This window comes from Gracilinanus agilis, chromosome 3 (genome assembly GCF_016433145.1).
Source record: "Gracilinanus agilis isolate LMUSP501 chromosome 3, AgileGrace, whole genome shotgun sequence".
NCBI classification, from domain to species: domain Eukaryota; kingdom Metazoa; phylum Chordata; class Mammalia; order Didelphimorphia; family Didelphidae; genus Gracilinanus; species Gracilinanus agilis.
Window position 1 is genome coordinate 122,773,640 of NC_058132.1, and position 26,248 is coordinate 122,799,887.

At 38.4% G+C, this 26,248-nt stretch overlaps 1 protein-coding gene across 1 annotated transcript in view; it reads left to right on the forward strand.

Annotated features, from left to right (window-relative positions):
• Positions 1-26,248, forward strand: part of SERPINE3 (serpin family E member 3) — a 42,470-nt gene that overhangs the window by 3,723 nt on the left and 12,499 nt on the right. Inside the window, exons 2-5 of the mRNA XM_044668244.1 lie at positions 373-594; positions 1,939-2,136; positions 6,794-6,992; positions 18,222-18,322. Coding sequence (XP_044524179.1) covers positions 373-594; positions 1,939-2,136; positions 6,794-6,992; positions 18,222-18,322 — 720 coding nt within the window. The remainder of the gene's footprint in view (positions 1-372; positions 595-1,938; positions 2,137-6,793; positions 6,993-18,221; positions 18,323-26,248) is intronic.

Genomic DNA, 26,248 nt, shown 5'->3' on the forward strand with positions numbered 1-26,248 from the left:
GTTGATAAGAGGCCTGGCTTTTGGAGAAACACCTGGTTTTAAATCCTGACTCTCTCTGTCTATATTATGGGTAAGTGATTTAAGCCATGGGCACCCATGGCAGACTACAATTTAGAGGCACTCTGTAGAGCTCATTTCCACACTAGAAGTCCCTATATCAATGAAATTATTGTCCAGATTTTTAAAAAAAGTTTCATTGACTTCTCTTCAAATGAATAGGATGAGGTAGATCTTGGAAACAAACATGGAGAACACTGAGTCCCATTACGACTCCCTGGTCCAGGTGTTTGCATGTTATAGGCGGGATCTGCCTTTTTCCTGCTGAGCCCCTTCATTCATGGATGGCCCCTTCCCCTCTCCCTCCTCCCGCAGACAGACGGGTGCACGATTTCCTGCGCACCGCTCAGGCAGCAGCGAGTCCATCCGGCCCAGGGACCACCATTCAGCTGACGTGTGCCTTTTTTGTACAAACGGGAACTCATCTCTCCTCTCATTTCACTGATCACATCTCCGTGTGGGCCAACAGCAGCCTGTCGACAACTAACTTCAGTGAACCACACAGGACAACAGCTCAGATCAATAGGTTTGTGGCAGGTAAAAAAAATATCAACCCACTAAAGTTAATAAGAGTTATTAAATACTCTATGTAATGTAAATACAATATGTTATATTATATTATAAAATTATAATATAAAATTAGTAATAAAAGGCTTCTGAAAAGGGCCAGGTAGGATTTCATGCCTGTATATGTATCACCTCTTAGCTGGAAATAGCGCTGATTACTTGGCTTCTCTCTTCAGTGTCTTGTTCGCCAGCACAGTAGCCAAGACCAGTCCATGTTGTATCTGTGATCTTTAGTTAGGGGTCTCAGAATCTAAGTATGGGCCTTGGAGGTTAAGTGACTTCATCAGGGTCATATAGCTAGAAAGTATCTGAGATCAGATTTGAACCCAAGACCTCCCATCTCCAGGCCTGTAGACACATAGCTGTTCCTAGGGAGATTTTTGTTGGCCAGTAGAGCTTGGCAGCACCCCACAAACAAGGCCATCTAGGTGGTTACTTGTACCTATATGTAGAACTGACCCTGGAAACATTACTTTTTTTTTTTTAACCCAATTACCCTAGCCCTTATAAGCGCCTGAGGTCAGATTTTGAACCCAGGACCGCCTGTTTCTTGACCTGGCTCTCAATCCACTAAAACACCTCGCTGCCCCTTCCCTAGACTTTTTAAAAGAAATATAGAGAAAAAAAATTAATCTAGTTATTGGGATAAGAATAAAGACTAGACAGACCTCTGATTTCACTGGTATCAGTTGTTTCAATCATGTCTGACTCTCCATGACCCCATTGGGAATTTCTTGGTAAAGATATTGGAGTGGTTTGCCATTTCTCTCTCTACTCATCTTACAGATGAGGGAATTGAGTCAAGTAGGATTAAATGACTTGCCCAAGGTCACACAGCTAATAAGTATCTATATCCAGATTTGAACTCAGGTCTTCCTGATTTCAGGTCCAGCTCTACTTTATCCACTGGACCGCCTAGCTGCCCTTTTCACAAGTATGGGGAACTGCAAGATAAGGAAAATCCTTTTATCAGTGCATGCCAGGACCTTCTCTTTGACTTAGAATCTTAGAAAATTGCCCAGACTAGAAAGGAGAGTTAACACAAAGCCAGTATGTGTCAGAGGCAGGACTTGAATCCAAGACAGCTTTCTGTTCTACTACACTGCTCTCCTGGCCAGTATCCATAGTGAATTAGGAGCATATAAATGATTTGTTAGCTTAGCCAGTACTTAGAAGGTTATAGATCTTTCCGCACTGATCTCCTTTGGAATTCCCCAAAGCCCAAATACGCATGCAAGATTCCAATGCACAAATCCAGTCGGCTTGCTTTCATTTCCTGGCGCCTGTCCTCCTTATGGTTCTTCCTCTGTGCAGATAAGAAAGCTGGAAATGTGTCCTTGGAAAGGATCGATTCGGCACTTGCTCAGATTGCCCTGGTGAGCACCATGTCTTTCCAGAGCATTTGGCACAAGAGATTCTCCTTCACGGACACCCAAGTGTTATCCTTTACTAGCATGGAAGGTCTCATCCTCAGAGTGCCCATGATGTACCAATCTGCTGATGTCAACTACGGTGAGTGCTTTCCCTACCAGAATGGCTGGGTGGCACAGTGGATAGAACACTGAGCCTGGAGTCAAGAACACCTGGGTTTGAATCCAGTCTCCACCATTTAATAGCTATGTGACTCTGGGCAAATCATGTAACCTCTTGTTTGCCTCGATTTCCTCTTTTGTAAAATGGGGGTAATAAAAGCACTTATCTCCCAAGGTTGTTGTGAGACTCAAATGAGATAATAATTAAAAAGCACTTAGCACAATGCTTAGCATTGTGTAATACTACTGTTATTAGTAGCAGCAAAATTTTATTTTATTTTTTCAATGAAAAAAATTCATTTTCCCTCCAATTTAATGTTCATCTCCATTGGAAAAAATAAAAGTAAAACCTTTGTAACAAATGTGTATGGACAAGCAAAACTCATTTCCAAATTGGTCATGTCAAAAAAAAATATGTCTTACTCTGAACCACAGAGTTTATTACCTCTCTGTCAAGAAGTGAGAAGCATTCTTCATCATTTCTCTGGAATTGTAATGGGTCATCATGTTGATCAGAGTCCCTAAACCTTTCAAAGTTGTTTTTTTTTACAATACTGTTGTTATTATAGAAATTGTTCTGCTGGTTCTGCTTACTTTACTCAGCATCAGTTCATACAAGTCCTCCCAGGTTTCTCTGAAATTGTCCCCTTCATCATTTCTTATAGCACAATAGTAGGATCATAGAATTTTAGAGGATTTTTTTACCTAGGTCTCCTGAAAACTATTACTATCATATTGCCATTGAGTTCTCACAACTTAATTTAAATGATTTGGTGCTTTCTAGATTGACTTTTGGATTTTCCCTCCTTTGCTACTCCTTAATAAAGGCTATCCTAAACCTTTCCCTTAAGTCCCTCTGCTCAGTCTCTTATTATCAACCGTCTGCTGGTTACCTCCACCTGGATGTCCCTTAAGTATCACAAAGGCAACACGTCCATAATGGAAATGATCATTTTTTATCTCTGAATTCTGCCTTTCTCCAAACTTCCCATTTCTGTCCTCTAAATGATTTTTTTAGGTTCATATCCTCTTAATTCTCCCATATTGCATCAATGGCAATGCCATGTCAATACTGCCTCTACAACAACTTTTGCATTTGCCTCCTACTTTCTCCTCATAGAGCCATTACTCTAGACTGGGCACTTCTCATTTCTATCCTCATCTATTGTGGCTTCCTAGTTAGTCACCCTGCTTTCACTCTTTCCCTTCATCAATCTGCCTTCCCCCCAGCTATCAAAACAATTATCCTAAAATATAAATCTGACTGTGCTCAAGCATTTCCAGTCACTCTCTACTGCTTCTAAGATGAAATAAAAATTCTTCTACCTGCCAGTTAAGACCCTCTACTGTCTAGCTCCAGCTAGACCATAGATTTTAAAACCTTATTTCATATCAGTCCCTTTCATTTTCCAACCAAACGGAAGTCTGACTATTCCCCAAAATTAATGCTCCATATCTCACCTTCATCTACTTCCACAAGATGTCCTCCATGCTTGGAATCCTTCCTTATTTATGTCTCTAGGGGTCTTTATTTTTCTTCAAGATTCAGCTCCAGTGCCATGTTTTTTCCTCACTCTCCAGGAAGTCTTCCCTAATTCTCCCTGTCTCATTTTCTCACTGTCTCTCTTTGTCTGTCTCTCTGTCTCTCTGTCTGTCTGTCTCTTTCTCTCTCTGTCTCTCTCTCCTTTCTCTTCTCTCTGTCTCCTCTCTTTTTGTCTCTCTGTCTCTGTCTCTCTTTAATTATATTTATTTTATACCTGTATATATGTGCATATACATACACATATATAGTATCTTGTCACTAGAATGTAAGCTCCTTGAGGAGAGGGACTATCTCATTTTGTCTTCATATACTTGGCTCCTAACCCAATGCCTGGCACATATTAGCGCTTAACAAGTGTTTGTTGAATCAAACTGAATAGAGATCATTTGGTCTTTTCCACTCTTAGTTTAGAGATGATATAATTGAGCCCCAAGAGATTCAATTATTTACCCAAGGTCACATAGCACCTTAGTGTTAAATCTTGGAGTAGAACCCAGATTTCTTAACTCCCAAGCAAATGTTTTTTATTCCACTGGAAAGAATTTAAATCAACCCCTCATTTTAAGTAGTGAGTTACATCAAATTACCACCATGTGTGGAAATGTTCTAAACACAAAAAACAAAAAGTAAATTTCTTGCCAATGAAACCAAACATTTTTTAATGAATTTTCTTCAGTTACATTAGACTTTATGCAATCTTGCTTGATAACTACAAAATTTTCTTTGCTGACAAATCCCATATCAAAAAAGTAATGTGTCAGCACCATAACATGAGTTTTCATGACCACAGTTTAAAAATGATTGAGTCGAAGGAACTCGGTCTGTCTCTTGACAAATAGCAGCAAAAACTGTTCTGTCTCAGTGTGAGTCAGACTTGTCTGGGTGACCCATCCGCATAGTAACGGGGCCTGTGGAAATGATCCTTTTTGGTTCTGTCAGTCCAGAAGCCATTAGCGAAAGATTGGCATTGACCAAAGATGTCACAGGAACATTGTTCTGCCCCAAGGCATGCCATTTCCTAAGCCATCCAGGGAGGTAAAAAGCATATTTCTATAAAAATATTGACAATTGTTTGTGGAAAACCCTGTCAAGCTCCAACTGACAAAATTGAATAGAACACAAACCTAACATCTGGGCACTATGCTCATTTAAACAATTTCATGATATTAGCGATTGCTCACAACAAATTGTCTTTGCAATGACAGTCACAAAATGTATTAAGCACCTGTAGTGTCTGTAACCCTGGGCTAGGGACAGGGAGAACTACCAAGTCCTTGCCCTCACGGAGCTCACAGTCTCCCAGGAGTGTATGATACCAAGCACAGACAGCAATGCTAATGGGCACAGTTACATTGCAGAAGGGAATGCATGCCAAGTACATGAATGAGATAGAAGCCAGCCTGAGTGCTTTTTGCTCTCCAGGGATAAAGTTTACTCTCTTTTTCTGTTGCTTCACATGCAATACAGTCTATGAGATAACCTCAAAGTTCAGAATGTGGCTATTTCATGCCTCCTGAGAAAGCTCTTTATGCCCGTTCATCCAGAAAAGGCAGACTTGTTGAGCAGAGCAGAGGGTGAAGCTCACTCCTTCAGGTTTGACATTTCCCATTGCACTTTAAAGAGTGAGGCAATATTTAATGGGATGCCCAGAACCTTTGGACCAAGTCAATCCCCACGGGCTTCCATAATTTCGCCACACTTTTAAAAGGATCAATTGCACCGATAATCTATTTGCCATGATGGAGGCAGGGTAAAAGGGCTGAGAACTTGGGTGATTCTCCCGAGTTCAGTAAAGCTTCTCCCAGCACATTCCTAGACTGAAATCCTAGTGACCGTTTTGGAATTCCCACACTCTCTAGTTGACATAGCTGGCAATGCTTCATCAGGCACATTCTGTCTTGTGCCAGAGAGGAAGGGGGATGCCTGGGGAGGTGCATTCTCCCTAGTAAATCACTGCAGAGCAAGAGCATCTGCTGTCCATTCTAAGTCTATGAAAAAACCTTTTGCTAAGGACAAACAGCCCACTCGTCTTGCTCCTCAATGCCTTGGCTTTTAGTGTTGTCCGTGTAACTAGAGGAGTGGACTATTTGCAAATCAAATAACAAACAATTTTAAAGCACATTATACTATGCGTGGAGAATCTAAAAACCAAAGTTAGATGGTCCATACCCTCAAGTAACTGAGATGATAATATTGTACAGTCTTTTGTATATGTGGATATGAAATAGATGCAAGGCAATTTTTTAGGGGAGGGTATTAGAAACTAAAATGGCACCTGAACTGATCTTTGAAAGAAACTAAAAAATTTTAAATATGGAGAAAAGGAGGCAAATAATAATAGCAATTATTCTAATAATTATTTCAATTTATTATAATTAATGTTATAATTAATAACACTTTATGGCTTGCAAAGTGCCTTACATATGCTATCTCAATGCATTGATAAATATTTGTTAAACATCTTCCATGTGCCAGGCACTGTGCTAAGCATCAGGGATACAAAAAGAGTCAAAAGACAGTCTCTACCCACAGGGAGCTCACAGGCTATCAGGGGAGACAACATACAAACAAATACACACAAAGTAAATTACATACAGGAAAATGGGAAATAGTTAAAAGGGGAAGGTACGACAACCTCATGAAACAGGTGCTACTTTTATTCCTATTTTACAGATGAGGAAACTGAGACTGGGAGAGGGTAAGTGACTTGCCAAAGGTTATGTAGCTAGAAAGTACCTAAGTCAAGATTTGAACTCATGTCTTCCTAACTCCAACCACAGCACTCATTATCTATATATCAAACATGGAGGCAGATAATAGAGTCTTATAGGAGGACAGAAATAATATTGGATGCATGAAGAAGAAAATATGATAAGGTGAGAAAAATAAATTGGGATTATTTGTGAAGAGCTTTAAATTTTCAGTCAGAGGAATTAATATTTAATCTTAGAGGTAATAGTGAGCCACTAGAGTTTATTGAGTAAAAAAATGACTTGGTCAGATCTGCATTTTAGGAAACGCACTCTGACCTTTGGAAGAAACTAACTTACATGGATAGAATGGGCAGTAACCCTTTGTCTATTGAATCCTTTAGGCCAATTCCAAATCACAACTAAGGGACAAGTTGGGGTACTTGAACTGCCTTATCGAGGAAGCTCAGTGAGTCTGTTCCTGGTACTCCCTTGGAACAAGACAACCCCTTTGGCTCTTCTTGAGCCACACCTCACTGCCAGTGCCATTCACATCTGGACAAATAGCCTAAAGAGACTAAAGATGGATGTTTTCCTGCCCAGGTAAGTGTTTTTGTTCTCCTGAAAAAGGGCTAGGTGGGGGGGAAGGTCTATAATAGACTCTGTTCACCTGTACCCTGTGGGAAATTTGGTGTTTTCTAAAGCCTACTCACTCATTTCCAATGCCCCAGGGTACCCTCTAATGTTCTCCCAGTGCAGTAAACCACATGTTTGAACAACTATGGCAGGAGAGGAGAGCCTTCATTTCTTACTTTTGATGTCTTTTCATTGATCACCTTAACCTTCCTATCAACTTCAGGTATGGGATAAACAACCCCAAAGGTTAAGTCTAGAAGAGTTGTATTTTTTTGTTGTTGTTGCTGTTTAAAAAAGAGTGTAAACAAAAGTAATAATGACGAAGCTTGACCCAAAGAAAAGATATAATTCACCTCTGTCCCTCCTTCCCAGAAGTGGAGAATTATGGAGGTAGAAAGTTGCCTATCAGACTTGAATGATAGGTTGCTTAGTTTTGCTGAGCTGTTTTATTTTCCTCTTTTTTTGAATCTTTGTTTTAAGGGATGACCCTCTGGGAGGTTAAGGGAAAAGATGTTGGGAAATGAAAGTGATGTCAAAAGAAAAGGTATCAATACAGCCATATGTTCATATAGTATGACACATAGACCATGGTACACATACAATCTGGAATTTAAAAATTAATCTAATTAATAATTTCAATGTTATCTCTCTGTATATGTATATACACACATATATCATGGTATTCAACTTCCAGCAAGAAGAGAGTTCAGCTTGGGAAACTTAGAGGTTTTAAGAGCTAAAAGGGACCTTAGATCATGTAGTCTTTTTTTTAATTTTTGCAGATGGAGAAATTGTGGGTCAAGGATCTTACTTGATTTGCCAATAGAATATAGGTTCCTTGACCTGGAGGGCAGAGTCTGTTTTTGTTTTTGCTTTTTGTATCCTTCAAGCTAGCAGTATCTGCTGCTTAAAAAATGCTTGAGTAATTGAATTGATTTGCTCAGTGGAATACAGTTAGTTCATGGAAAAGCAAGGAGTAGAGTCTCGGTTTCCTGACTCCCAAAAGTCTAGTTCTCTTTCCTTTATATAATGTTTCCTCTCCTGCCAGATTTCAACACAAATCAAGAAGAGAAACATTTATTAATCACCTACTAATAGACTTGTATACACTTTTAAGCACTGGAGGTATAAAGAAAGGCAAAAAACAGCCCGTGCTCTCAAGGAGCTCACAGTCTCATGGGAAAGTCAACAAGCAAACAATGATGGAGAAACAAGTTATATGCAGGATAAATTAGGGAAAATAGGCAGAGGAAAGGTACTAATATGAAGGAGAATAGAGAGGCTTTATGTAGAAGATGAGAAATGACTTGAAAGGACCCAGGGAAGCCAAGAGGCAGAGATGAGGAGGGAGGATAGGGAGCCACTGGAGTCCATTGAGTAGGGAGGTAATATGGTCATACCTATCCTTCAGGAAGATCAGTGTGAGCTAAACAGAGGATGTACTTGAGTGAGGAGAGGCTTGAAAGAACTAGCACTTACTAAGGGGACTATATGATGGGATTATTGTCCAGGACTGAGATGATGGGGGCCTGCATATGCCAGGATAGTAGGAAGTCTTTGAACCCGGGTCATTCTGGCTTCAAACCCAGCTCTTTATCCAGATTATAGAACAATAAAAGAGGCTAAACAAAAATAATTGATAAATATGAAAATAATTAAAAAGGCTAACTTTCTCAGGCTCCCTTAATGCTGGTACCTTCCTTCTGCAGATTACCTCCAATTTATCCTGTATAGAGCTTAATCATGTGTAGTTGTTTGCATATTATCTTCTCCATTAAACCATGAGAGCATCTTTGTATCCCTGGCATTTAGCACAGTGCCTGGAACAAAGGATGTGCTTAATAAATGCTCCTTGACTGACAATATTCTCCACTTCAACCTTCCTCTGTTGACTGTGTATTCATTTCCTTTAGGGGAAAAGGGAACCTTTTGGGGCCTTGGCAATGATCTCTTAGAAGCTAAAAATAAGACTATCACGTATTGCAAAAACATACAGACACATAGGGAGTTAAGCCTTAGGGCTTAACTTAACATGGAGTTAGGCAGTATTGGTACAAAGGGTGAGCCTAGCTTTGAGATCAAGCCTTCACTAGACTCTCAAAACCAAATAATACATGCCACAAAATCAAAGCAAAAACTCTGGTATTTTGGTAAATCTCTCAAGAGTTCTCTAGAATGTAACATAAAGGAGTTTTGTCTTACATATGGAAGGGAATCAAAGCAGCTGTTAGAAAAAAATGTTGAAGGCAGAAGCTAAGAGAAAATGTTACCCTGTGTCTAGAATCTTCACCAGTAAGATGAATACCAAAGACTGGAAACAAAGCAGACGCCCATCAATAAAGTAATGGCTAAACAAAGTGTCAAACTGAATGTAATGGAATATTACCATACTGTAAGAAATGATGACTGTAGAGAGGCATGGATAGATTTATACCATCTGATAGAGAGTAAAGGAAGCAGTGCCAAGAAATAAAAATGTACACAATGATGACAACAATGTAAGTGGAAAGAATAACCACAGAGTAATCACAGATGAATACTGCATAAATACATAGAAAGAGCATGGCACCGAAGATACTTCCATTACACTCCATCGCAGATAGATACAGTTGTATCACATTACAACTATTTTCATACTTTTAAATTATATTGATCAGCTTTGTTGATTTTTTTCTCTACTTTTTCTTTGGTGTCTTTAAAAATATTGTTACATGGAATGACTCTGTAGGAAGGGCACTGTGGAAAATTTTGGTAACTGAAGAAAAAAGAGAAATCAATGAAATTTATTTTTTAAGCTATGCTGAATTTTAAATGAGCAATAAGAATAAACCTGCCACAATTCATCCTAGGAAAGAAACCTAAGGAAATGAAAAGTTCCAAAGAAGCCTACTGACTTGACTCTACTTTAGTGGGGTTTCAGCAAAGCTGTTTTGAAGATTCTTCCAATCCTTTTTTTAAAAAAACTTACTTTCTGTTTTAGTAACAACTCTAAGACAGCTCCTCCCAACTCCAGGCCTGGCACTCTATTCTAAGGAGATCCTGATAGACATTAAAGAAAACCTGAGATACTAGTGTCCTGGGTTTGGGTCAGCCATCTTTATTTCATCTTAATGAGTTATTCTTCAAAACAGAAATTTCCTAAGAGGCCAAGCCCAAGAGTACAAAACATGTTCATCAATTTTTTAAGCAAAACTTCTACTCTATATATCTCACAGAAAACTAACCAAGTATAAACTTTGACTATAATGTGGGGAAGAGGAAGGATAGTTTTATTCAAAACTGCCCTTAGCTCCATGCCTTAGGATGACCGTCTATCTCTGAAACTTTGGGGGAAAAGCAAAAGAAAGACTGGTCTTGTCACATTTGAAATTTGGATACACCTAAATCTAAGGAAAGAAAGAAATGATGACTATAAGAATTCAAAGAAACATAGGAAGATTTGTATCAAGATGCAAAATGAAATGAGCAAATTCAAGTGAACAATATATATATATTATGGCTATAACACTGTATATAAATAGATCTGGAAAAGGAATGCGAGTCCCCAGGAATGGAAAAACCAATGATGATCCAGGAGATCAAAAATGAAGCATACCTTTTCCCTCATGGCAGAGAGATTGGTGGTGATTAAGAAAGAATATTATATAAATTGTCATTTTTCTTTTGTTGCTGGATAGACATTAATCAGGGCAGGGGGTGAAGCATGGAAAATATGACAGAAAAATGGCAATCAGGTAAAGACGATGTATAATATTCAAATATGTATTTTTTTAAATAGGAAAAGAACCAAATAGCATCATCCAATTGGGATGAGCATGGACTAGAAATCAAGTAGGTTGTGGCTACTGAATGAACTTTTTCAAGACAGAGAGAAAGACAAAGACAAGATGGCTGTTAGCACAGAGGCAGTCTGCAAATTCTAGCCAATAGCTTTTTCATAAGACTATTATGGTTACCACTATATAGAAGGGGCAAGTTATCTTAGTCAACTGCCAGCCAAATGCCACCCACAAGACAGGTAAGCCAGCCTAGCACAAAGATATATAAGGGAGAGATAGGAATTGACATTGTAAGGATGGTATTTGTGCAAGGGGGATGGGACAAAAGGAGCGAGAAGGCAGTTGGTGACAGTTACTGACAGTTGAGAGACCAGAGAGAATTCTGGGAAATGGTCCAGAGGAACAAGGAGGAGGGGGTTCTGGTGGAGGACTGAGAAAGGGAGGAGGAGAACATCCCAGCTCCATTCCAATCCTGAGGGCTTCCTGAGGATCTTTCTTTGGACATTGAAACCCTGATTCCCTGGTCAAAGATTCCATTGCATCTCACCCAACAAGACTTCAATCATCGAGTCAGCTAAGTTTTTGGACTCCATTTTGGGAGTGATCTCTTAGTCTCCTTTCCCCCTTACCCAACCTTACTGAGAGACCCTTTCCGGTCTAACTTACAATTATAGAAAGGATAGAAATAGAAATAGAAACAGAAGAGGCAAGGGAAACAGCTTGGGAGTGGGAACCCCAAAGTTCCCACCTGAGTGATGGACTTCATAGAAACAGAAAAGAGGGTACTCCAAAATCCCTCTGCCCTTCACCCCTTTCCCCAACCCCTAAATTGCGAATAATAAAAGCTATTCATTAGTCAGAGAGCGTTCCAGAGTGCCTGAGAGACAAGGAGGGAGAGGGAAACTACAGCTTAGTCTGACTGCCTCCATCTTGGAGCCAGACCACCCACTATGCAGTTGACTGACCTCGGGGGAAGTTTGTGTGAACCCCGTCATCATTCAGAATCAGATTGGGGTACCACATACCTAATATTATAGGGAAGCCTCGCTCCCAACTCCTATGAGGTGGCAAGAGCATCCAGGTCACCCAGTTTCAGGGTGACACCCCCTTAAAGTCTCCCAGTGCATATTCAGTGGGAGGGGAGAGCTAGAAAAGAGTCTCACCTCATAGACTCTATCTCTCCTCTAACATAACATTGGTTACTTGGCTCTCATTATTATTACATGTTCAGGGGAGTGAAATTATTACTACTGCCTTGACTACAACATCCCTTCAGACTCTGCTAGAGAACACAGAACCCCACACCCTAAAACTCTGGGCAAAGAAGTGCCCACTCTCCATCCTCACTGGCCCTGCTTCCAACCAAGCCACTTTAACCATCATTCGAAGAAGCAACTTCTGTGAAAAATGGACCCACCATCATCAATACTATGCACAGACCAACTGCCATCAATGGACAGGTAACTGCTAACCAAAGAGCCTTGTAAATAATTGTCAGCTTCCCAGACAACTGACTTTCTTTCTAGCCCACCCTCCAAAACCATTCTCTAGAGCAGTGATTCCCAAAGTGGGCACCACCACCCCCTGGTGGGTGCTGCAGTGATCGGGGCGGGGGGCAGTGATGGCCATAGGTGCATTTATATTTCCTATTAATTGCTATTAAATTTTTTAAAAATTAATTTCCAGGGGGCTAGATAATATTTTTTTCTGGAAAGGGGCTGGTAGGCCAAAAAATTTTGGGAACCTCTGCTGTAGAGGAACAACTGTGGATAAGGGGTTGGGCATCCCCACCAACTGCCTGCAAACTGCTACCCACAAGACAGATAAACTAACCTAGATAAAGCAGCAAGATATTCTGAGAGAGAGGAAATGGCACATGTCAAATGAATCAAACTGCCACCATCTCCACCTCAGCAGACCCAGATAATGATAGCCAGGACCCTGAGCCTAAGAACCTCAGGATTAGCAGCACCCCACAGACTAGAGGTTCTGCTTCCTGATGAGCCCTGTACCCTGATCCAGAGAATCAACCTTTGTGGCAATTGGACTTAAAAGTAAGACAGCCATAGCTACTGAAAAACTAGGAAATAAATTCCTCTCCACCAAAGTCCTTGGAATTGTCAAATGATTTGATAAAGGAAATATAACATTAAAGAAGATGTATTACCATCAGTTTGGTTTCCTGCTCCTTTAAGGTCTTTCCATCCAATGTGCAACTGAAATTTCCTATGTTGCAGTTCTCTTTTTCCTATTTGAATCTCCAGCACATAATCAATGCTTAACAAGCCATTGCCCAATTGATAAATGGGGACATGAATAGGCAATTTTCAGATAAAGAAAGCAAAACTATCAATAAGCACATGAAAAAGTGTTCTAAATCTCTTATAATTAGAGAAATACAAATCAAAACAACTCTGAGGTACCACTTCACTCCTAGCAGATTGGCTAACATAACAACAAAGGAAAGTGGTGAATGTTGGAGGGGATGTGGCAAAATTGGGACATTAATGCACTGCTAGGGGAGTTGTGAATTGATCCAACCATTCTGGATGGAAATTTGGAACTATGCCCAAAGGGCTTTAAAAGACTGTCTGCCTTTTGATACAGCCATACCACTGCTGGGTTTATACCCCAAAGAGATAATAAGGAAAAAAGACTTGTACAAAAATATTTAGAGCCTCACTCTTTGTGGTGGCAAAAAATTGGAAAATGAGGGGATGCCCTTTGATTGGGGAATGGCTGAAGGAACTGTGGTATCTGTTGGTGATGGGATACTATTGTGCTGAAAGGAATGATGAACAGGAGGGTTTCCATGTGAACTGGAACCACCTCCAGGAATTGATGCAGAGTGAAAGGAGCAGAATCAGGAGAACCTTATACACAGAGACCAATACACTGTGGCAAAATTGAGTGTAATGGACTTCTACACTAGCAGTAATGCAATTATCCAGGACAATTCTGAGAGACTTATGAGAAAGAACACTATCCATATCTAGAGAAAGAACTGTGGAACCAGAAACATAGAAGAAAAACAACTGCTTGATCACATGGTTCGATAGGGATATGATTGGGGATATAGACTGTAAGCAATCACCCTAGTGCAAATACTAATAATATGGAAATAGGTCTTGATCAATGACACATGTAAAAACCAGTGGAATTGTTCATTGGCTACAGGAGGGGGATGGGAGGAGAGGAGGGAGTTACATGAATCATGTAACCATGGGGAAAATATTCTAAATTAATTAAGACTTTTCAAATAAAAAATAATTGGAGCTTAATAACTGTTTTTTCATTCATGCATTCACTAAAGTTTGGGGAGTAGGACTGCCCTGAGGCACCAGGGCTGAACCAATATAGAGGCTATATTAATAGAAAGAAAGGAATGGACATGAGAGATGCTGATGTCATAAAATAGACAAAACTTGTTAACTGATTGGCTATGACAGGAAGAAGTGTTAGAGATGACTTCAAGCTTTCAAGTATGGATAACTAGAAGAATGATTATGTTCTCAATAAAAATAGGAAAGTCTATCTCAGGTCTGGGTCTTGGGAAAATATATAGTTATTTCCATTATGGACATAGAATCATAGTATTATAAATTCAGAGTTGGCAGGGACATTAGAAGACAGTTAACATTTTGGCTTTCACTACCAATTTTTGATTAAAGATAACTAGAATTTTTATATATTTTATTTTCCATATTCCATTCCAGGAACTTTTTTGTTGCCTTTTATTCATGATGAGGTTTTCAAGTTTGTATTTATTAAGGTAGACTTTTAATGTCTTTCCTCAAGCCTTTAATACTTTTCTCCCACTGCTTCTGCTATAAGCTATTTGATACTTATCTTTAGGAGTATATCTAGAGAGCACAACCTTTCCTCCTTTGAGTCTTACCATAGCAATGACTTTAAAAAATGCATCATTTTGTGTGGGTCCTCAAATATCCTTAAATGCTGTCAAATATTGTGGGAGAACATGTTTGTGATGATTGTAGCAGATAACAGCTTTCAAAAATTATTCTGTTTTGATATAGATTATCTATTGGTTGGATTGTTACTGTTGTCTTCAAGAAAAGCTTTTTTGAAATTACGTTCTAAGGATGCCCATTCCCTTTTCAAAATAACTTGAGACACTGGCATTCTTTTTGCCCTCCATTTCATTACTAAGTAGCATTTCTGGAGTTTGTGTTGTGTTAGGTTTTCAGTGCCTTCAGATTTTTACCTTCACTGTCTTCAGATTTAAATGACTCTTCAGATTCCACTCTTATTTAATTTAAGTTGTGTGTTTAAGATAAAGTTATTTCTTTAGATTGCCCAGGAAGGACCTGTAGTATATCTTTGTGCAATTTGAAGGTAAGCATATTATTGACTCCCCCCAAAAGCAGAAAAAAGTCTTTGAATATAACTAGTAACATCTGTTTCTGGCTTCATAATGATGCAGTTCTGGTGCATAATATTCATATCTTCAGGTCATTTCATATGCACTGACAGTTTGCCTTTTTTTAGTGGTCAGTACCATCTGCATCAAAGCATTTCTAGCAGATGGGATTTTGCTATTTCTAACTTAACCTAACTTATTCTAATTTATATCTAGCCTCCTTGTACCAGAATACAATGTTAAGTGCCTTAATTCTGATGCCTTCTACGTCAAGCGAATTATCCTAATGGTTTCAAGTAGGGCCATACTCAAACCATAAGCTATCCTATCTACTTCTTAGATTCAGAGGAGCAATCTACTCACAGTGGCCATGGTGCTGCCCAAATAGTTGTGTCTCCAGAGCCCATTTGAGTAGCTCATACTAGTTCCTGCTAGTATTTACAACTATTATAGAGGTCTCAACAGAGTCTCTAGTTGGCATTATTTTGCCATTATTCTTCTTAGCTCTCCTGTCCCCCCAACAAGTCCCCCAAGACATGGACAAGGGGTTGGATTTATTGTTTTGTTTTTTATTTTGTAAAAAACACTTAACTTTTGCCTTAGAATTAATACTAATTCTAAGTAGTAACGGCTAGGCAATGGGGGTTAACTAACTTGCCTACAATCACATAGCTAGGTAGTATCTAGGGCCAAAAATCTGAACTCAAGACCTCCCATCTTTAGGCCTGGTTCTCAATCCACTGAACAACACAGAAGTTGTCACTTTATATAACATTTTCACATTTTCAAAGAGCCTTATGTAAATTATATCATTTAATCTTCACCCTATATTTTCAATTCTATTGAGCAAACATTTATTAAATATTTATTATAATAAAAATGACAAATATTAGAGGGATTGTAAGAAAAGAGGCACAATATTGCATTGTTGGTAGGGCTGTAACTTAGTTCAGCCATTCTGGAAAGGAATATGGAACTATGGCTAAAAACTTATTTTTCCAGCAATAACATTATTAGGTAAGCTTATACTCCAAAGATATCAAAGAAAGAGGAAAAGAACATGTGTAAAAAAATTTATAGCATTTTTTTATAGTAGTAAAGAACTATAAGCTAAAGGAGTGCCTATCAATTGGGGAATGGCTGAACATATTATGGTATATGAATGTGATAGGATTCTATTTTGCTGTAAGAAATGATGAAAGGTTTAAAAAACTTGGAAAGATCTACATCAAATAATGAAGAGTGAAATGGATAAAATTGAGAAAATATTATATGTAACTATAGAATCAATATTCAATAATAATTCATTAATGTCAGTGTCCAGAGAATGAACTGTAAAAGAGAGCCAGGAAAGACATTATATATACATATCTTTTTTCCCAGTGATCCCTTCTATGGTTCAGGGAGGGAAGAAGAGAAGCTAAGATACCTGGAAATTCTATTAAATAAAAATATAAAGAAATGATGATGGGAATGTGTTGGGGTTTTTTTTCCAAACTCTTACCTTCTGTCTCAGAATCAATATTCAGTATCAATTCTAAGGCAAAAGAGCAGTAAGGGTTTGGCTGTTGGGTTTAAATAACTTTCCCAGAGTCATATAGCTAGGAAGTGTCTGAAGTCAGATTTGAACTTGCCAAAAGGTATAGTTTTTAAAGAAACCAGGGGAAACTTATACAAAGCAATGCAGAGAGAAGTAAGAAGAATCAGGAAAATAATTTATATAAAAATGACCCTTGGTAAAGTCAACATTGAAATGCTTTAAAAACTGATCAATATTCAATCATCATTCCAGAGTACCAATAATGAAGCATGATACCCACTTCCTGCAAGAAAAGAGATGAACTTGGGGTGCATTATTGAGACACATATTTTTTGTTCATGGCCAATAAAGTGTTGCTTGACTTTATCCCAGGGGTTTGGTTTTTTTCAGAGAGAGAGAGAGAGAGAGTGTGAGTGTGTGTGTGTGAGTGTGTGTGTGTGTGTGTGTGTGTGTGTGTGTGTGTGTGTGTGTGTGTGTTGGGGGGTAGAGTAGTAGAAGAGAGAGAAAATAGATTTTTAATTGAAAAAAAAACTATTAAAACATACTATAAAAAGAGCATTGAGAATACAAAGATAAAAAAAGACAGTAAACCAAAGAGGTAAGATTTATCAAATAGAAGTAGGCAAACAAAATTGGGTATTCAGCCATTCATTCATTCATTCATTCATTCATTCAGCAAACATTTATTGAGCATATACTGTGTGCTAGGTACTGAGGGAGATGCAAATGTAAATATGGCACTGCTCCAAAGATACTAAAAAAATCTATAAAAGGAGAATATGATTAACCTAGAAATCACTAAAACATAAAGGAGAATGTGATCAGTATTGGAAGATGGGTACAAAGCACTGTATGAGTCAGAGGAGGGAAAATGGATTGACCAGGTTTTATAATGTAAATAACACTTGTGGTGAGCCCTTGAAAGATAGGTAAAATTTTTTTAACTTATTGGTTTGTTACATTAAAATCCCCAGGTTTCTCCTTCCCTCCCTCTCTTCCCCACAATAGAGAAAACATAATTTGACAAAAGGTATATATATATATATGCAAAACTATGACTTGCTTGTTTCTATTTATCAGTTCTCTCCCTGGAGGAAGACATACGTATGTCATTCTTCAAGCAATATTCTGTTGCTGTATATTTTCTTGGTTCTGCTTGTTTCACCCTTCATGATTTTATGTAGGTCTATCCATGTTTTTTTAAATTAGTCTGCTCATCATTTCTTATGGTATAGTAGAATTTCAAAATCTAAAGATTCAGGTTAACATCAAGTGGAATAGCATGAGCAAAGATGTGGGGATAGGAAAGAACAAGAGAATAACAAGTAATTCAATCTAGCTAGAACTTGAAATAAATACACAGAGAGAAGGCTGGAAAGGTAATCTGGGGCCACGTCATGGACAGCCTTAAATGCCAGACTAAGGAGCTTGATTTGTTAGGTTGTTTCGGATGGGAGATGAGAATATTTTAAAATAAGAATTGTACTTTGTTTTAGGTTCAGGATCCACAACCACTTCAACTTAAAAGATGTTTTAAGGTCTTTGGGGATCACAGATCTGTTTGATCCATTCAAAGCTAACTTGAAAGGAATTTCAGGTAAGAAATGTTCTTTCTTCTGTCACTCCTGGGTTTTGGATCAGTTTTGGAATATTTTGATTTGGGTTTAGCATTGTGGTTACAGAAAAGCCCTCTATTTTAATCAGATATTATGTAAATGGAAGAAATGTGTCCTGTGGGTTGTCATAACCTAGCAATGATATGTTGCCCATCCTATGCAAAAATTAGGCTAATTCAAATATGATGTTTCATCTGAGGGGTTAAATGGAATTCTACCCATCTTCACTCTTCTCCTACAAGGATTTTTGGAAGCTGCTTCCATATCTAGGCCAGTGATCTTAGGTACCATGGTAATAATACCCTTCTACCTACCACTAGTGATGTCACAGAACAGAAGCTCTTGTAAAACAACAGATGATTTATGGGTTTTTCCTGGAACACCCAGCTCTCACAGTCTTTGTTCCTACCCCTTTCTGCCCTCCTCCTTGTAGCTCTTCGACCTCCTAACAATGTTGTTAACTTGAAATCTTTGCTTATCTGTTAGTCTTCTCTCTTGACAGAATAATCACAGTTCTTGTAACCTTTCCCCAAAAGATTCTGTTTCCCAAATAAATAAATAAATGGGTTCACTCTCTATTTTGGTACATCATCATAACTTAACTGAGAGATTTTGTCATTCAGTGAGGCTATATTCTCTGCTAGGCTCAAGAGGGCTGGTAGACTGAATGTTAGACTACCAAGATCCGGTTAACTAGGAAGGACCATAATTCCTCTTTTATGAGCCTGATGATCAAATGAATGTTCACTTTTTTAAGAAGCCTTAAAGTTAGAGTATATTAAATCTGGAAGTCCTTTGCAGTTTGCATAGTGAAGCCCCCCTCATTTTATAGATGAGGAAACTGAGGAAGATAAGTAACAACTTAGGTCAGTCAGTCAGTGATAGAGCTAAGGATAGAAATTTGGCTTTCTATCTCCCAGCATGGGGTGCTTTCCATCTATACCACACTGCCTCTAGAGAATATGTTGTCTGTGAAAAGAAGTCACAATTATAGGCATTTCCCTTCTCTTTGATGCTAACCTTTCTCAGTGAAATTAAAACTAGATGAGCATTAGCATATCTCAGAGGAGATCTCCAAAACAAGTTTTCTTCAAATAATATAAAAACAAGATGCTATACTCATATTTGATGTACCCTTCCTGGAAGGATAGCATTTAAATTTAAGAAGGGTCTTTTATATCCACTAAGGCTGAACTCATTACCCAAGGCATAAAAAAGCAAGAGATAATAATAATGAAAGAGAAAAGACTGGACATAATAACCAGTACAGCCTTGGCATATAATGGGTGACTTAATATTATTGAATGACCAACCAGTCTAACCAGTAGTTTTGTTTTTGTTCTGTTTTTCCTGGTAAGAGACAATCTGACACGGTAGAAGAAAAGGAGTCAGAAAGGGAAGAAGAGTCAATGACTAGAATCAAACAAAGGCAGAGAAATTTCTCATTTGTAAAATGAAGGGGTTGGGTGAGATCAAAGAGGGACATTAGGAGTCTCTGACATTAAATTAATGATGTGCAAATGATATTCAAAGGTCAGACAAGTAACATTCTAGATTAAGAGCATCTGTAGAAATGTTCTTATCAGCTCAGCTGCCTATGTCACATGGAGCATCAATCAATCCTATTCCTTCTTATATTTGGTCAGCAGAATATAAGCTCCTTGAGGGCAAGGGCTAGCTCACCTTGGTATTTATTTTCCTAGCATCTCCAGTACAATGTCTGCTAACAACAACAACAACAAAAACCTATATCGAACATTCTGGAGACCAACATTGGGATAAATTAATCTGGAGACAATCTGGGATTTATTAAATAGATTTTAATAAATGCTTAATGAATTGAAGTGGGTCATTCTTTGTATATAAATTACAGTAGATGAGGGTTTAAACTTTCATTTCTGACTTTTTCCCCCCTAGCCTTTGGGCCTTACAAAAAGCTTCTATAAAATATATGGCTAAATGACCAGTCGGGTACCATATTCTAACAAGATGCTCTTGGGCTCTAATTTTTTATTAGTGTCCCCTCTTTAAATATAACTTACCATATAAATTATACCATTTAAATTATATAAACATAATCAACAGGATTCGACTTTGTGTCTCCAAAAGGCAGTTACTTTGGGTCCAGAATACTTCATCTGTATTCCCCACTACGACATACTTAGCCTGCCATCTGGCCAGGATTTTGTGGAAAATCAATTGCTCTAAATAACTAGTGTATGATGATTATGACAAAACAGTAATCCTCAGTTCTTTGGGGTTTGGTCTATCACCCCAACATGTCCGTACAGCTCGGGTACCCCTGGAGAGGCCCCAGTTGTTGGTCACGGAAGCTCAGGTCCCAGCTGCCTCTCTCCGTTTCAAAGAACTGCCAGTCCCAACTGCAAGCTGCCCCTGCCTCCCCGGTGCTCTCCAGCATTGCCTGAGGGAGGCAGCTGAGTCAGTTAAAAGGGCAGCAGGTGTGGGGGACAGACCCATGACATGTAAGGCCCCTCCGGGACTAATCCAAGCATCACCTCTGCTGGAGAACCTATCATCCATCCCAAGCCTATGAGGATGCAGCAGGTGCATCTTTGATCACAGAAGGAGCTCACTGTTCTGAAAGAAAACAAAACCCTCTGGTTCCTTGCATACCCTGAGATTTCAGAGAATCCCTAATGACAACGGTTTCCCAGTGCTTTTAGTTTATAGATAGGTGGGCAAAACACTTTGGAGATGACTTACTGCCTGCCACTACATGCAAAAAAGGGAAGATTTGGATAGTAAGGTCTGACATTTCTAGCTCTCATATATTCCCTCTTCTCTCCTTTGGCATTGCAACCATCCTGATCTTCACTGCACCCCTGGACTATTGGACTTCAGGTTGATATATCCCTTTTTCAGGTTTGCCTCTACTTAAATCCATTCCCCATTTTGCTGACAAACTGAACTTCCTAAAGAGCAAGTCTTACCCTATCACCTTCCTATTCAATAAACTCCAATGGCTGTTACCTTCAGGATCAAAGATAAATTACTCTTTTTTTTAAGGTCCTTCATAACCTCGCCCTTTCTTACTTTTCCAGGCTTCTTAAACTTTACAGTCCTTCCCCATAATATTATATCATCCAGTGACACTGGCGCTTCCTTATTATTCCTTGCACACAACACTCTATCTTCCAGGGTCGAGTGTTTTTTTTGTCTGCCTCTCACGTCTAGGATGCTCTCCCTCCTCTTCTCCTCTTCCTCCTAGTTTCTTTGGCTTTATTCAAGTCTCAGGTAAAGTCTCACCTTTTGCAGAAGTCTTTCCCAGTCTTCTTTGATCTTAGTGTCTTCCATCTGAGACTACTTTCAATTTATCTCATATATGTCTTGTTTGTACCTAGTTGTTTTCCTTTTGTCTTCCCCATTAGATTCAAATGAGTCATTTGGGAGCAGAGACTGTTTTTTGCCTCTCTTTGTATCTCCAAAGCTTAGCACAGTGCCTGGCACAGAGTAGATGCTTAATAAATGCTAATTGACTCCTAGCCACATAGCATCACTGGGAGGATATCTGGACTAAAAAGGTGTATTTTGGTTGTAGCAAGAAGATTGGAATCATTAAAAGGACTTCATATATTATGAATTATAGTAAATAAAATAACTCCTGCCAGAAATAAAATGTAAATCATTAATATTAGAAATGACTAGCTCCTGGACCAAATGGAGCTCACCACTTGTCCCAGGACTACACAATGAAAGTCACTTCCATAGAATATTTGGCTAAATGATTGGTGGGGTGCCATGACAGCCTTTTTGAGAAAGTAGTAGCAAAATGACTACCATTTATGGCAGTATCACTGGCCTCAGAACTCTAGGCACTATTAAAGACTATATGATCCTTTCTGTTTCATTCCAGGAATATTTCATTCAGGATTTCCTTCTTCATTTACAGGCAGGTCATTCATTTCTTTTCTTTCTTCTGTTTTGCCCAAAGACCTCTCTCGGTACAACTTTGAGACTCCACAAGGTTTTGGCATGTCATTTCCCACCCAACTAACTTTAAACCCCTAAATTATTGTGTTTTCAAACATACTCTCTTATACATATATACATGCCTTCATTTTTCTAGATGTTCTCCAAGACTAAGAAAACATTACATGTATACATGCCTGAATTTCCCAAGAGAAAATATCAGATGTTTGACTTTAAAAGTACACAATCAATTTATATAATTCCTACCCACTGACAAAGCATTCAAAACTTTATTGCCATTTCCTATGACTTAAATAAATGGCCCACCCACAGTTGGTTGCCTGGGTTGATGAGAGCTAATAACACTAAATAATCTCATGTCTGATGGCTTTTGAAACAGTCACAGGAAACAACTATGGCATGATTTTTAGACAACCATGTTTTATGCTTTCTTAGCAGTTCTCAGTGTCACAGGCTAGTCAACACATGATTCCCTTTCAGGGAATAAATAATAGAAGAAAGACAGGAAGAATAAACTAGAAGCTAATTTTGGCAGTTACTTAAAAAAAATATCTTTGCAGGGGCAGCTGGATTGAGAGTCAGGCCTAGAGACAGGAGGTCCTAGGTTCAAATCTGACCTCAGATACTTCCCAGCTGTGTGACCCTGGGCAAGTCACTTGACCCCCATTGCCCACTCTTACCACTCTTCCACCTATGAGCCAATACACAGAAGTTAAGGGTTTAAAAAATATATCTTGGAAAATTTAAAAATAATTTAAGGGAACTATAAGATAAAAGTGACATCGAATTCTATATTTATCCTGCTTCTTGAGATAGTTGAAAATTGCATGAAAGTTTATATGAACACAGAATCCTAGTATTAAAAATCATGTTTACATATCATTTCACCTCAAACTTTTACACATTTTTCGACAGTAGATGACAGGGTTGGAGTCCTTTGTTGACAAAGGAAAAAAAGAACAATTGAGACAATTATCTGGATAACAGTCAATACAGACATATTCTCTGATCTGCTCAGCTAAGGCCAACTCCAATGGAATGACTATTCAATATAAATTATGTAGGTGAAATAAAGTCGCCTATAGGTAAAATCAGATCAAAATGAACATTAAATGCAGGGATTTTGTCGGAGAGGAGAATGTGTTTATATTTATTATAGGTGAAGACAGAAAGAAGGCATATAACATCAGGGAAGGTGTGAAAAGAGGAGAGGGAAAATTCCACTCTTGTTTTGGTGATGATGCAGTTTTATGGGTTAATTGGATGCATGTGTGCCCAGGAAGGTGTAATAGAAGAGTTCTGGCCTCCAAGAAAGAAGATATGGGTTCAGATCCCCATTCTGGTGCTCCCTAGCTTTGTAACTTTGAGACAGAATAGTATAGTAAAAAGAACATTGGGTTTAAGTAAAGAGGAATTCTGTTCAAATTCTCGCTCAGTTCCTGGCTGTGGTTTTAGGTGTTTCCTTTCCCTAGAGTTTAGTTTCTTTATACACAAAATAAGGCGATTAGATGAGAGCACTAATAAATGACTTTGGGTCTGGATATCTTCATTTGAAAAACAGGGATAATAAAATATATACTACTTTCCTCAAATTATACATACTGCTTACCTCCCATCCTCGGGAGAAGAGTGCTTCATAAACTGATTTGCCAAATAAATAAGAGCTCCTTTTATTATTTATCTCCAACTCAATGGAGCTAACACTTCCCCAGCTCAGTGGCAGACTATCATCACCTCCACCATGTTAGTGGACACAAATGGCCTCTCAGAACATAGAATTTTCCATTTTCTAGACTAAGGGCACTTAGGTTAGAACACAAAAACCAGATCAGTTCTCCACTTCCACCTAGTCTTGCAGTACAGACTCATCTTAAGTCCCTCTATGACAGCCAAAAGTGAATGTTAACAAGCAGACTTTAGTGTCCTGCAACATTCACAAGAAGCAGGACTAGGAAGAAATGGGTGAAATCACAAAAAAGTGACTTTTCCTTGTTTCCTATGAGATACTTATAACTAAGAATCGAGAGAGGAGACATGGACAAAATAGTGCATAGGAGGAAGTAGTTCAGAAGAGATGGTAGCAGGTAATCCTTTTTAGCCCAAGATCATAAATTTTCCCCATAGGCAAAGGGCCAGGGTGGGAATGTTATTGTAATAAAGAGCAGGCTCGGATCAAGGACTGGGTCCAGAAAGCTTATCTGAGCTGACAGCACAGGACACCCAGAACAGATTTTAGACTCAATTCTAGCCCAAGGCAAAAGCATAAAGTCAGTACTCAGAACACCTAGTGTGGGGTTACCTAGATGATCCCAGGCCAGATCATGAATATAGTTCCCTCCCCTGGAAAGTAAGCACAATGTTCTACCAGAGAGGCCTGGATCACAGAGAGACCCGAAAGATCTCTTATCTCTAGGCCATCTCTGAAAGGACTGAAGAGCAACCACTAAAAAGATAAAGAATTATTGTAAGGCCAAGAATAATCAAAAGACAAACCCAGAAGATGAGAATAACTCCAAATCACTCATAAAACCTCAAAGAAAAAGACAACTTGCCCACCTGATTAAATAGAATTCCTAGAAAAAAATCATGCAAGAGTTAAAAGTGAGTTTTTACACGGTATTATAAATTAAATGAGGGCAATAGAGGAAAGAAGTAAATGAGAATGATGGAGGGAAAACCTGGACAATTAATAGGTTGGCACAAAAAGTACAAAACCTTTCCCAAATAATAGATTCCTTGAAAATGAGAAACTTTATGAGGCAACAAGAAACATAAAACAAAGTTAAAAGATTGAAAAAATAGAAGAAAATATGACATCTCACTCTAGACAATTGACCTAGAAAGCAGATAGAGCAATAATTTAAGAATCCTTGTACTACCAGAAAGCAATGACCAAAAAATAAATAAGAATCTGAATATCATATTTCAAGAAATCATGAGGGGAAAAATTGTCCAATGCTCTAAGAATCAGAGAGCAAATGAAAAATAGAAATAATACAGTTATCACCTCTTGAAAGAAAACATAAAATGAAAACTCCTAGGACCATTAGAGCAAAATCCAGAGTTTCCAGGTCAAGGGGGGAAAAAAGGGAAGCTTCCAGAAATAGTTTCAAGTTCTGAAGAACTCCAGTCAGGTTCAAACAAGCTTTAGTAGCTACCACTATAAAGGAAAGGAAAGTATACAATATAATATTCTAAAAGACAAAAGCCTGTAGACTTAAAACCAAGAGTAATTTACCCAGCAAAACCAAGTATTATCCTACTGAGGTAAAATGAATTTTTAATGAAATAGAGAACTTCTAAGCATTCCTGATGAAAAGATCTGAGCTTAGAAGAAATTTTGAAATGCAAATATGGAGATTAAGCAAAACATAAAACAGGTGAATACAAGCAAGCCATTAGAAAGGACTTTGTAGAGATGAAGTGTTTGAATTTTAATGGGTCAGGAGAGGAATGATACCCCACCCTCTAAGAACCATGGCATCAGTGGCATAAGAGAATGCCTGGGAGTAATTTTTTTTTGTTTGATCATCTTAAAAAGAGGAAGTAAAGAGAGGGGGGAAATGATAACAATAGGAAAGAAAAGTAGGGAAAGGGAAGGATTTATATCTCACATAATCAGGTTGGGATAGGAACAGAAGTTTACACAAATAAGGAAGGGGTAGGAAAAGTGGGCATCACTTGAACATCACTCTGAAATGATGCAGAAGTGAACAGAATCAGGAAGCAATTCGTACTATGACAATATTATAAAATAAATTATTTTATATGATCAATGCAATGGTCACCCGTGATTCCAGAGGTCCAGTGATTTAGCATACTGCCCATCTCCAGAAAGAAGGGGAGAAGATAGACTAGATATGCAAAGTCAGACATGCATTTTTGGGCATTGCCACTGTGGGAATGTATTTTGCTTGACTGTGTTTTTGTTATAGGCGGTTTACTTTTTCTTTCCT